Here is a 13947-nt window from a genome sequence, read left to right on the forward strand (position 1 = left end):
GGTGTAAAGTTGTAGAAAGCCCTCCTTTATTTGCAGTGCTTTTACATTCAGATTGATATTTGGTTTACAATCAAGGGGGGGGGGGGGTCCGGGGAAGGGGGGGTCAGTGACCTTCAGTGACCTTCAGTGACCTTCAGTGACCTTCAGTTCTCAGGGCGAGGTGAGAGAACCCCAGAACCAAGAGTCCCAGCACCGGGTCGGAATGCATGGAATTATTTTCTTGGAAAATGTGCGTAATTCTTTTAAGCATTTTATAATTTTACTTTAAGGAAAATAATATTTTTGGATAATTGTACCCAAAAATATGTATTTCATCAAAATAAGTAATCTCGTCTTTTGATAAAATCTGTTTTCAGGGGATTGTTTCAAGGGTTCTTTATTTTTTAATGTATTTTCTAAACATTCATATTATTCTAGTTTAGTATTAGCTATTTTGTTTGTGTGTGTGTGTGTGTGTGTGTGTGTGTGTGTGCGCTTGTGTGCGTGTGTATTAGGTCCCATACCCTGCCGTAGCCACTGGGGATGCCGCTATAACCAAAAACCCCAGTATTGGGTCGGAATACATACATTTATTTTCTTGGAAAATGTGCAGATTTGTATTTGAATAATAATATTTTTTCATAAAAATATTTCAATAATTGCCACTGAACCCCGCCCCCTTCAGGACTCAAGTACAAGTTAAGTTTTCACAGAGAAGGGACTCCAGTTATACAGGTAATGTCCCCCAACCCCCCAAAAACCACAGCTTTTCAAAATAAAAGAGCCACAGCAGAGAGGAAGCAGCGAGCCGCTATGTGCCAACGTTGCCACAGGGATCGGGTTTTTCCAAAATAACCCCAAACCCCGCCCTCCGAGATACCCCGAGGGACCAGGAAACACAAATACACTCCCTTGGGTTCATTTCAAAAACATACATTGCAATTAAAGTACAGAAAAAGTGGCTGGTATGTGTGCGTTAGTGCATGTGAGTGTGTGACGTGAACGCACAAACACACACGCCCATGCAGTGGGAACACACACAAGGTCCTGACACCTATCAAAAATACATTTGATTTGACGTCAACTAATAGAAACGCAGCTTATTGTGTAAAAATATCCCCCCGCCCAGCAAACCAGATGGTTCAGTCCAAACACCTTGAGGGATTCCCCTCCAACATGGCTGCATGTGGTGAGCAGTGTGTGTGTGCCTGTGTGTGTGTGTGTGTGTTTGTACAGTTTAGCATTATACATGTATGTGGGTAGTGTGTAACTATGTGTGTTGATGTTTTGTTTGCCATCATTGTGTGTGTGTGTGTGTTGTTTGTGGTGTTATACCACTATGTAGTTAGTGTTTAACAATATGTGTATGTTCTTTTTTTGTCTGAGTTTGTGTGTATATTTGTATGTACTATGTAGCATGTGTGTGTGTTTGTAGGTGAGTTTTGTGTGTTTGTATGTATATTTGTATGTAGTGTGTGTGTGTGAGAGAGTTTTTGTGTATATTTGTATGCACTGTATAACCTCTGTGTGTGTGTGTGTGTGTGTGTGTGTGTGTGTGAGAGAAACATTCATCCTGGAGTCTCAAGTACTTCACACTGCGGTTTCCAGTCCTGAGGTTCTTCTGCCGGTTCCTGCTGAGGTTCTCAGGAACATTTGAATAGACACTTAAGTTTCAGTATCCAATCACAGCTGAGGGGCGGAGTCTAGCCTGGACAGGTAAGCTGTCAATCATCCCGCCTGTTCACCCCGTCATTCACAGACAATTCAGTGTCGTCAGTGGAGCCAGTGACTGTTTTTGGACTTGAGATGGAGAACATGTTCTAGATTCTATATCTGGAACACAAACTCATAGTCAAGGAGATTGACAGGTTCAAGAAAGTTCCCATCGGTTTGGCACGTTCTGATTGTTTCGTTAGCTGAGGCCGTAAGGTCTGCTCGTCGTCACGTGACCCGACCGCGGGTCACCACGGAGGTCACCGTTGCGCGTTGGCCAACCATAGATTCAGGAGGAGCGTTAGCGTTAGCGTTAGCAGCAGGCTCGGGCGTGCGGCGAGGGGCGCTCCGCTCTCCTGCCCCTCCCACTGCTCCCCCTGCTCGTCCTCCCACGCCGTCCTTCGCCGTTCCTGCTCCTGTTCCCCGTCCTCGTCTTCCTCCTGACCGCCGTCCTCGTCAACCTCGTTGGCGCCGTGGCAGCGGCGGCCGCGGTGGCCTTCGTAGCAGTGGCACACAAACCGCTCGCGGAGCAGCCGCCGGTCGTCCTCCGAAGGCCAGCCGCTCACCGTGAAGTCGCCGTCCCCCGACGGCAGGATGCGGAAGCTGCTGGAGCTCAGGTGCAGGTAGTGGCGGGAGGCGGCGTCGCGACGCACGCAGCGGCCGTTGTTCTGGCACAGGAGCAGGCTGCACAGCTCCGCCGCACGAGTCACATTGGTGATGTAGTGGCCCAAACGGTGGTTCAGGAACCAACGTACACGGGAACAGTTAGCCTGCAGACAAACAACAACAATTACTACTGCAACTACAACAATTACTACTGCTGCAACTACCTCAACAACAATTACTACCACAACTACTGCTAACCCAACAACAACTACCAAAACAATTTCTGACTGTACAACAGCAGTCTGTCATGTCCTAACTCTGCTGTCTCTCTTACCCTTGTTTCTCCCAGCCCGCAAACATCCTGCCTATTTTTATTCATTTTATTTCTTTGCTATTTATTTTTGTCACTCTTTTTATATCGTTGTTTAGTTTTCATTGTGTATTTTTCACCCTCACTGTTTCCTGATGTTGCCCATTGCTAACCCTGATTTTGTTGTTGTTGTCTGCGTTCTATTTATTCATGGATGTCTTTCTATTTTCTGTCTTCTGCCTTTCTATTTATATTTATATTCATTTTCAATTTCCTTTTTTTTGACATAACTGTTACACCGCTGTTACAAAGGAATTTCCCCCATGGGGATCGATAAAGTTTATCTTATCTTATTTTGACAATAACAAATACTACATCTACTACAACGACAATTATTGCTGCTGAAACTACAATAACAATTATTATACAGCTACAGCGATCACTGCTGCTGCGACAACAACAATTGCTATTACAACCACTGCAACACATACTACACAACTACCACGACTACAACAGCTACTAACCCAACTGCAACTACCAACACAATTACAACAACAACCAGCACTAATAATACTAATTATTTCTCATGGGGAAGTTAGTTTCACACACATATACTCTGTCTTGCTGTGTCTAACCTTCATTCCTCTCCTTTCCAGCGCATACCTTCACCTCTCTAGATTTTGCTCAACCTGTTCCCTGCTCTCACTACAGATCACAATGTCATCTGCAAACAAACTATGATAATAGAAAAATGCAAATTAATTATTACGACTAAAAATTCTACTAAACCATTACTACTACCGCTACTTTTAACAATCATGGTAACAATCATAAGAATAATATTGTTGAATTATTATTACTACTACTACGATTGCTGCGATGTGTCATTAAATTAATAACATTCACAATTAATAAATACATCATTAATGTAACTTTTTCCTATTGCTAATTGAGAACATTGACAGTTAACTTCAATAACTAGTATTACTGGATGGGGGATGATTTGTTGTGGTGACCCCTAAAGGGAAAAGGTGAAAGTAAAAGAAGAGAAGTACTACTAGTTGCTACTTGCAGTTTCCACATGACTAGTATGGTTACTTTTTGTCATAATACCAATAATATTATTGATGATAATGATAAAATACCCGAGACGCCGTGAGCTTCGTGTCTCCCCAGATGACGAAGCCGGCGGCGCCGAGGGCCGCGCTCTCTCCTACCGTATGGATCAGGTCTTTCTGAAAACAAACAGACAGATACATTTTCACCAAGATACAAACACACACACACACACACACACACACGCTGACTATATTTCTGCTGTTGTGCCCGCACATACAGCTGAGACATTGGTGATATTTTTTTAAAAATCCAAATAGATTAATAAACTTCCTGAATTTAATTTAATTTAATTTAATTTAATTTAATTTGATTTAATTTTACACAACCAGCCCTTGCTTGGCTTCTTAGGTGCAGTTCCCCGGATGTCCACTGAGTGACAGGGCCGCCTCACTGAAGACCGACCGGAGATTCAGCCGCTGCCCGATGTCACCATTAGATAATCAATAAAATAGCTTTCATCAAGGTTTAATACTACCAATTAAGGCATTATTGATCACGGGAAATAGATTGTATTGATCCAGAAATGGATCAATTATTTCCTTATTTCCCCTTCACTTGATGTCTGATTCAGGAAATTTCAAAAATGTTTGCAAACTTAAGAGTCCTTTCTCACCAACTTTCCCATATCTGATTATTTATTATTCATTTGTCATCACTCCTTCATAAAAACATTGCAATTTGATTAGTTTCATAAAAATGGATTTGTATCTATTCCTTGGTGAGTTTTTGTTTTTGCTGTTGTTGTTATTTTGTTTTTTGTTTTCAGGAACCCAGTCTCGTTCTTTCGTAGCTCCAGCTGCTGTGGACGCAGAACGTTCCTCTGCCTGGAGAAACTCCAGATGCTTCTCTGTAAAATCTTTACGGGCCAATTTTGGGGGGCGAAAATCACCAACTGCAGCCACCGCTGCCTGCAGGCAGCGCCTGTCACATGGTACCCGAGGTTCCAAAAATGGGACCTACATCATGTTATCCGTCGGTGCCACGTCAGTCTGGGGAACCGTTAGTTTAGGGAGCAACTAAGTCCAGGAACTTTGGGCTCTGGGGAAAAAAATGCATCCATTGAACATCAGGGAACATCGAATCCAAAGGGTGATTGAGACCTTAGAATGTTGGAACCTCAGAAGGTCAGCGCCATGGAACATTGTTTTCCCCAAGAACGCTGAAACTGTGAACCTTGAAACCCAAGAACACTGGACCAGAGGGAAGAGAGAAGACCACTGGACCATTGAACCCTCGGAACGTTGAAATCTGGGAACAATCAAACTTGAGAACATTGTGAAACCCTTGAACACTGGGAACCCCTGGACAACTGGACCCTTAGAATTTTGTAAGACCCCATGGAACATCAGGCCCTCAGAGTCTGGAACCCTTGAACTATGGGAGCTATGAGAACCCTGAGAACATTGCACCCTTGATCAACAGGAACCCTTGGAAAACCTTTAGAATTTCATGAGACCCCTGAACAGTGGAAACCCAAGAACACTGGATCCTCAGAACCTTTTTAGACCCCAGAACCATGAGAATCATGGGAACAGTTGACTGTCGGAACCTTGAGAGATCTCTCAAAAAAGGGAACCCAGGGAACATTAGACCCTCAAAACCTTTGGGAACATTGGAAATCCTTGGACTATTTGACACCCAGAACCTCGTGAGACCCCTGGACAGGGTCCACTGGTAAGATTAGACGTTAGAACCACGTGAGATACATCTACAATAGGAGCCCTTGGAAAATGGACCCCCAGGAACCTTGTGAGACCTCTGAACAATGAGAACCCTTGGTATGTTTGACCCTTTGAACCTTTTTAGACCCCTGAGTAATTGAAACTGTCTGAACATCGGACCCATAGAACCTTGTGAGACCACTGAACAATGGGAACCCTTGGAACATACGACCCTCAGAACAGAACCTTTTTAGAACCCTGTACAGTGGGAATCCTTGGAAGGTTTGACCCTTGGAACCTTGAACCCCTCAAAATGGAGAACCCTTGGACCATTGGACCCCCAGAACCTTTTTAGACTCTTGAACAAAGGGAACACTTCGAACATTTGACCCCTGTGAGACCCCTGGACAGTGAGAACCCGGGCAATGTAGGCACGGTACTCACAGTGGTGAGGAAGGACAGGGCCTCGTCACGGTAGCCCAGCCTCAGGTAGACGTAGGTGGGCAGGTCGAACTCCCTGGAGGTGAGCGAGGCGACCCGCAGCGCCTCGCGGATGCGGTTCTGCGAGAACCTCAGGTTGCTGGCGCTGTTGGTGTGACTCTTCCGGATGGCAACGGAGGGGAAGAGCGCCGTGCTGCTGTTCCACAACCACAGCAGCTCGTCGTTCCTCACGCTCTCCAGCAGGGGGCAAAACCCGGTGTAGTTGTCGTCGTGGAGGTTGTAGTTGTGGCAATCGGGGTACAGGTAGAACCCCCAGAGCCCGTGGGGGCGGAGCATCGTGCCCAGCTGGACCGTCCGCTGCATGAAGATGCGTGCGCTCTTCTCGAAGCGCCGCCGCGCCAGCTCCTCCACCTGGGCTTCCGTCACGTTCATGTATGCCGTGCGGGTCAGTTCCCGGGACTTGCGGCGGTACACGTTTTTCTTGTGCCAGTTGCGGTTCCACTGCGGGCGCCAGAACTCCCAGTCGATGACGGCGAGGCCGCGGAAGTCCTCGGCGGGAATGAAATGCTGGATGTCCTGGTGCGCTTTGAACAGATGCAGGTCCAGGCTGCAGTTCTGTGGCACGCCTCCGTGCACGGCGCGGCCCTGCGGCGTGTAGTGCGGGTAGAACCCCAGCCGGTTTGCGTAGAAGATAGTGACGTTCTGCCCGGTCCAGTCGGCCCGCGGGCTGCCGTGGATGTGGAACAGGCGGTCCAGGTCCGCCGTCACGTTGTACTTGATGGTGCACAAGTCCAGGGGGGCGTTCCAGGCGGCGATGAAGGGGAGGCGTCCGATCAGCGGCAGCCTGGCGGGCTTCTGGCCGAAGGCAGCGTGGAGCAGCAGCGCCAGCCAGTAGCAGCTGAGGGCGACGGGTACGGCGTGGTGGGTGGAGGAAGCCCCGCCCACTGGCACCACCGGCATCCTGGGCGTCAGGACGAGCAGCTGTCAATCGTCCTGGGAGGAAAGAAGATCAGTCAGTATGATGTTATGATAACCGATTAACCAATCAAATAAGAGGGTTTTGATAGAAACTAGACACATAAATTCCAACTGAAAACCAGGAAGTGGCAACCTCGACGACAACTCAAAAGTCATGGCAGGAAGTGATTGACAGCCAGGAGCAGGAAACCGTTTCCTGCCGCCGGCGAAACCGCAGGCCACAATGACAGGCCTCGTAAGACGGATGCCCACTTCCATCCTCTCTGACTCCGCCCCCTGACTCCGCCCCCTGACCCTGCTCCCTCTGACTCCGCCCCTTCTGACCCCGCTCCCTCTGACTCCGCCCCCTCTGACCCTACTCCCTCTGACCCCGCCCACTCTGAGTCTGACCCCGCCCCCCAGTAAATTTTCTGAATTTCCCTAAACTGAGAAACACACAAACACACTCAAAGGGACAGGCACTTCTATACACACATTAACACAAACACACACACACTTGCAAAGACACACACATGGTCACAGATACACACGGATACAAACACACACACACACAGGAACAAAGACCCTTTCGCACGCACACACACACACACACACACGCGCACACACACACACACACACGCACACACGTGCACACCCACTGATTCAGATAAACAGTCACAAACAGATACACACTCACTGATACAGATACACACACATAAACACATGGATGCTCACTCACACACATACACACAGACACACAAATAGTCACAGACGCACACACAGGGATAGACACTTTCACATAGACACACACACACACACACACGTGACACCCACTGATACACACACAGTCACAGATAGACACTCAACCACTAATACAGACAAACACACACACAAACTCACAGGCAGAGACATGTTGACATTCACACACACGCACACACACACACAGGAAGAGAGACATGTTGACATTCACACACACACACACACACACACACACACACACATTGTTCCTTCAGGTTCTTCCAGGAACTATTGTTGTTGTTGTTGTTGTTGTTGTTGTTGTTGTTGACTTAGAATGGCATCCTTGAAGCTTATTTAAATAAACGCCATCTTTACACACAAACACACACACACACACACACACACACACATACACACACACACAAGCACACACGCTCAAACATACATGGAGGAGAACCTTCTTCCTGTTCCACAAAGTTTCCTATTTCTCTCAAATCGATCGATCGCCTGCGATCAATATCTCGAATAGCAGTCCTCCCCACATCTGGCAACCATTTGGGTTTCCGCGGTTTCCCGCCGGTTCCGCCTGCCTCCTCGGTCAAAGGCGCCGCGGCGAGACTTTTAATTCCCATCGTCGCCGCTGGAAATAAAACGCAACTGGGGTCAGACAGCGGAGCGTCTCCTTTGTTTCGCCGGCGTTGCAAAGACGGCGTTCTCTGCGGGCGCCGACCGCAGAACCTCGGCCTCCTGGGTAAAGTACACACACTGAACAAAAGAGCCGCTTTTAAATCTTTGTGACCCCAAGTCCTCAGGAGACATCCCTCTTGTAGGCTTCTCCCCAGGCATGCATGGGCTTTGCTGTTTCTTCATGCTTCTTCGAGCCCATAAGAAGACATTATTGATAACTGATCAATATTCAATGTGTTTCCTACTGCCGGTGATTTTCCTGGAAAACCTGCACCAAACTTGCCAGACTCCCTTTGGAAAACTGCAATTTCAAAGTTTGCCGCTGTGTGATTTCGGCACCCGGCATGATAGTGCAACGCTTTCTGTTTTGCAGCGACTGTCACGGCAATGTTGCCACTTCGGCATCACCAAGCGACTGCTATTTACCAGGTTTATCTGATTACCAAGCAGATTCATCCGACAGTGTGACATCACACGGTGAGAGTGATTCGTTTACCTTTTCTTTATATCTCGACAAATTGTTGACCATTGTGTTTGATAAACCGGAAAGATATTTCTCCATCAATAAATCAAAAATTCGACCCATGAACAAACCCGATCAATCGATCTGATCGTGATCCCTGTTTGATCGCAGATGCCATTACGGCTCCACTGCTGGAGGAGCAGGTGGAGTCTGATGAATCCGGATTAGCCCCCCCTTCCCACTGGTCTAATCTAAAGAATCCGATTCAGAATGCTTTTTATTGCCATGATTTAAATTTTTAGTGCAGAAATATGTATGAGGAAAAAAAAATAAGGTTGCAAAATTAGAAAAAAGGTATTAAAAAAAAAAAACTCAAGGTTTCCCTCCCAGCCAATCAGGAGTTGACCTTCAACTCTTTGTTTTTTTTTTATTTTATTTTAATTTTTTAGCCTCTTCTCTCTCAGATTCAAAATAAAAGCCTTTTTTTTGCTTTAGACATCACTGTGACTTTTAATCAAAGCTTTTTTTTTCATTACAAACCACTTTTTGTTTTGTTTTGTTTCCTCTCTTTAACTCCCTAAAAATGAAAAATAGAAAACAATAGCCGTCTGGTTGCCTCACGAGTCCAAAACGTGTCCCAATCTGTCTGCTCCGTGCACGGCCGACATTCCTGGCATGACGGGGCACCCCCTCCATCCTCCCCGCCTCCTCGGAGGGGTAAAAATACATCCCAACTTCCTCCCGTTTCAAAACAGACTGTTTTACACGGCGCCGTGGAGGGAGCTCACCTAGCCGATGGACGAGGAGGAGGAGCAGGAGGAGGCGGCGGTCTCCTCTCAGGGGTCGCTGCAGGGGTCATGGCGGACGTCCGATCAGCTGGAGCTCCTTCCCTCCGTCTGACGGACCAGACTGACATCCCGGCTTTTATACTGACGACGGGGGAGGAGGAGGAGGAGGAAGAGGAAGGAGGCAACAAATGCAGGGAGAGATGGAGTTGTGATGGAGACGGGAAGGGAAGGAGATGAAAGGTTTTTAGAATTGTAAACAAATTTGAAAAAGTTTGGTTTAAAGCTAAAAAAGTGGTTAGAATGTCATAATGTTAATTAACCCCATCAGATGGATTTGGACGGGCAGTTGTCACGGTGACGGGACTCACTCATGACGACTGGATTCTGATGTCGCCAAAAAAGTGAATTACGGTTTCTTTTGAATATTATTTTGAATTTTTAAATATTTATTTTTATATATTTTATTAAACTTTAAATATTTAAAATGTAATTTAAAAAAAAAAGGCTTTTAAAAATCCACAGACAACCTTTTTAGAATCAACGTTGCTATTGTTTAATTTGAGTTTTTTAATTTCATTTACAATCATTCAATGTACTGATTTTTTTTCTTTTTTTACCATATGTATCTTATTTCTAGTGTATCTATTGATTATTCATTCATTTATAGTCGCTCTTCCTTATTTAATTGGATGATATTTGTTTATTTGAAAATTATTCAAGAACTTGGAAAAAAAGAAAAATCAGCTGAAAAAAACCCCAATACATTTCCAATTTATTCAACAGAAATATGTGGAGTGGTGGTGGGTTTGGGGGGTCTGTGGTTTGAAAATCTTCTGCATTCCTTTTTGAGGGAACCGAGGTTCCCCATCTGTTCTTTATCCCGTTCCTTTCTAATGAGAACCAGGTTCTCCGATGGCGAGGCCGAGGGGGCGGAGCTTAACCCGGAAGCTGTCAATCATCTGTTCACACCTCTACGGTCCAGATGGAGACGCCCAGGTAGGGGAAAATCTCAAAAATATTTTTGAAAAACTCAACAAAATGTTTATTGGCTTTTGAGAAAAATGTAAAATTTTCATTCTTTTTTTTTTTTATATTCACTTCCCAGTCAAACAGAGACATCCTCGCCTTCAACCCTGGAGCAGAAACCGGACCCTGTGCGTGCATGCGTTTGTTTGTGTGTGTTTGTGCATGTGTGTGTGTGTGTGTGTGTGTGTGAGAGGAAACCACATTCCCAGAGTGGGTGGTGTTGGCGGTCGGGGGGGAGGGAAGGAGTTGGAGGCCCATCAGTGTTTAGATTCCTCTGGTTTGGCTCTGTGATTCACCTCCATGGATGAAAGGACCCCCCCTTCCCCTCCTCTCCCTCCTCTTCTCTTCCTCCTCCTCCTGCCGCATGGAAACCTCAAACGCCAGGATTCTGGCCTCAGGCGACCCCCCCCCCCCTCCCCCAAACTCCCGACCCCCCCACACCTCTTCCTCCTTTTTGTAATGACAGCCACTTGCTAGCATTTGCGGACGGAGGCGATGATGTCATCGGGTCCTGCAAAGGCCGCCAATTGTACTGGGGTGCAGGGGGGGGGGGGGGGGGGGCTCTGACCTCATTGGGGACAGAGGTCACCCCCCCCACCCCCCACCCTGCAGCAGGATTATAATCTGGAATTTTTAGCTTTTAACTTGGAAAGTGAATTAAGGAGCAGGAAGTGACTTCACAACAACAACAACAACAAACCGACAAGATAAAAGCTGGCAGAGGTTAAAGGTTCAAATCACACACACACACACACACACACACACACACACACACCACACACACACAGATTCACAGAAACATATATATGTATATGAATGTGCCCGCAAACAACCAAATATACAGACACACACAATTTCATTGAGACACAAATATACATATACACATTAATTCTCACACATACAACTATATATATAGACACACACACACACGCTCTCACTTTCTCTCTCTCTCTCTCTCTCTCTCTCTCTCTCTCAGACACACACACATACACACACACACACACATATACACACATATTTATCGAGACACATACAATTTCACAGACACACATATATATGTATAAACATATATGCACTATGTCACACATACAATCATATATACAAAGAGTACAGACACACACACGGATACACACTTACACATATTCATACAGTCATACACACACACACCCCTCATCCCTGCCCCTGGTGTTTGGATGCCCTTAATGGTTTGTGTATAAATGTTTACTTCCTGCTTCCTCTGCCTTCCGCTTTGCCCCCTCCAATCCCGACAGTTTTTCACATTTAATTTACTATTACATAAATATGCATTTATCATTTTTACCCTGTTTTTTTCCTTTATGTTGCTGATATTTAGGGAATTGATTTTTTTTAGTTTAGTTTTTTTGTAAAGAAGCTTAATATTCAAATTTACTTTATTGTTTATTTAATTTCTTGCATTTTTATTTTTCTGATTTTTTTTTTATAGAATCTCTTTCCCTTCTCTATGTTGTTATTTAGGTTTTCTCATTCTTTCAATGTTTTATTGTTACTTTTTACCTTCATTTCCCCACTATGTTTTATTTTCTTTTTACGGATTTATCTGTTTCCCTTTTTTTATTTTGCTCAGTAATTCCAATCTTTTTCCTGAAATTTTTAAATTAAATAAAAAAATGTTTGCTTTTCAATGACAATACATAAAGGCAGAGTTTTTTTTTATCTTTAAGAGATACTTTCATATAAATATATGTAAAATATATATATATATGAAAAAATACTATGTAAATATATATATATATATATATATATATACTCACACACACGCACACACACACACACTCACACACACACACACATATGTGTGTGTGTGTGAGAACATACATATATATATAAATACACACATATATATACATGCATGAATGAAATGTGGAATGTAGTCTATATAGATGCATACATGTATGTTGTATCCATATATCTATATTTGAGATGTATGATATTGGCAAATACAAATATTTATATATAAAATCATTAATCCATCATTTTTATTGATTTTTGTTTTCTTTTATTTTATTCATTTTTCTCTTCAACTTTCACATAATGGGCGCTCATACATACACATATACAGACAAGCATACATGCATACATATATGTTCTTCATTTATCTGGTAAAAACAAATAAATCATTCATTTCATTCACTTCATTTTTCAATACATTTTTTAATGCTATTTTATTTTTATTGTGAAAAATCATACATATGCTTACATACATATATACAGAAATGCATGCATACATTGTGAATAACAGGCATACATTCACACACATATACAAGTGTACATACATTGGTACATACAAACATACATACATACACTGTAATATTTTTTTGTCAAATAAAACATATTTTTGATGTCCTAAGTATTTTTTTCATTTTTATGCCTTTTTTTCATGAGGGCTCATTCATACCTACATACATACATTACATACTCATACATGCATATATGTATGTACGTGTTTATATGTGAGTATATACATATATGATTATGCGTCTCTGTAGGATCTTAAAAAATAAATAATAAAAAAAGAAGTTGCTGAGAAAAAATGATGATCACCTTGTTTTTAATTGATAAATTAAGAATATGCATCTACAGTATGTATGCATGTATGATTGTATGTGTATGAATAGGCTCCCATGTTTTCAAACAATACAAACGTATGTGTATGTAATGTATCTATGAATTTATGTGTGTATGTATGTATACATAAAAATAAACATGTGTAATGATTTTACATCATGTATTATTCAGCCCCCATTCATGTCTTTATTTATTTCTTGACTTATTTATTCATTATATTCTCTTCTTTTTATAAATTAATGAACCTGCAAACCTCGTCCATATCCATTTTATTTCCATTTATTCTTTTCTTTTCTTTTCTTTTCTTTTCTTTTCTTTTCTTTTCTTTTCTTTTCTTTTCTTTTAATTCAAACATTATTTCTTTCTTTCTTTCAGTATAATTAAATTGTAATTAAATTTTATTTTCTGTTTGATTATTTTTTTTTTGTTTTACTTTGTCACATTTTTTTCTTTTTCTTTGATTTGATTTATTTTCATTTAATCCATTTATATTTGTGTTTTTTCACATTCTAATTGAACCCAATCATAATTATTTGGTTGAATTTACTATTGAATTGATTTTTTTTCATGCTGTCTTTTTGTTTTGTTATTCAGATTAATTTTATCCAAATAAATTTTGTGTGATTATATTTAGGATTGTATGTAAACATGATATAATTATATTTTGCGCGACTTTATGTATTTTAATCACATTTTGTAAATTGTATTTTTCATTTATTTCTTTTGTGTAATCTTGTCTGATTTTTGAAACAAGAGTGTTTTGCATTTTTATTTCAATTTTGACAGTTGGACATAATAAAATTGTATTTAATTTTGTGTGATTTAGTTTATTTTATTTGATTATTTTATTAA

At 42.6% G+C, this 13947-nt stretch overlaps 1 protein-coding gene across 1 annotated transcript; it reads right to left on the reverse strand.

Moving 5' to 3' along the window:
- Positions 1-102: 102 nt before the first annotated feature.
- hyal4 (hyaluronidase 4) lies at positions 103-9560 on the reverse strand. Its single transcript, XM_086148783.1, has 4 exons — positions 9463-9560; positions 5833-6822; positions 3754-3843; positions 103-2462 (listed from the first exon to the last, which is right to left on the reverse strand). The coding sequence occupies exons 2-4, from the start codon at positions 6787-6789 to the stop codon at positions 1953-1955; spliced, it is 1557 nt and encodes a 518-aa protein (XP_086004909.1). The 5' UTR covers positions 6790-6822; positions 9463-9560; the 3' UTR covers positions 103-1952.
- Positions 9561-13947: the final 4387 nt, after the last annotated feature.

Source organism: Fistularia commersonii, chromosome 7 (genome assembly GCF_037954325.1).
Source record: "Fistularia commersonii isolate RoL2024-O1a breed Wild chromosome 7, RoL_Fcom_v1.0, whole genome shotgun sequence".
In the NCBI taxonomy this organism is placed as follows: Eukaryota; Metazoa; Chordata; class Actinopteri; order Syngnathiformes; family Fistulariidae; genus Fistularia; species Fistularia commersonii.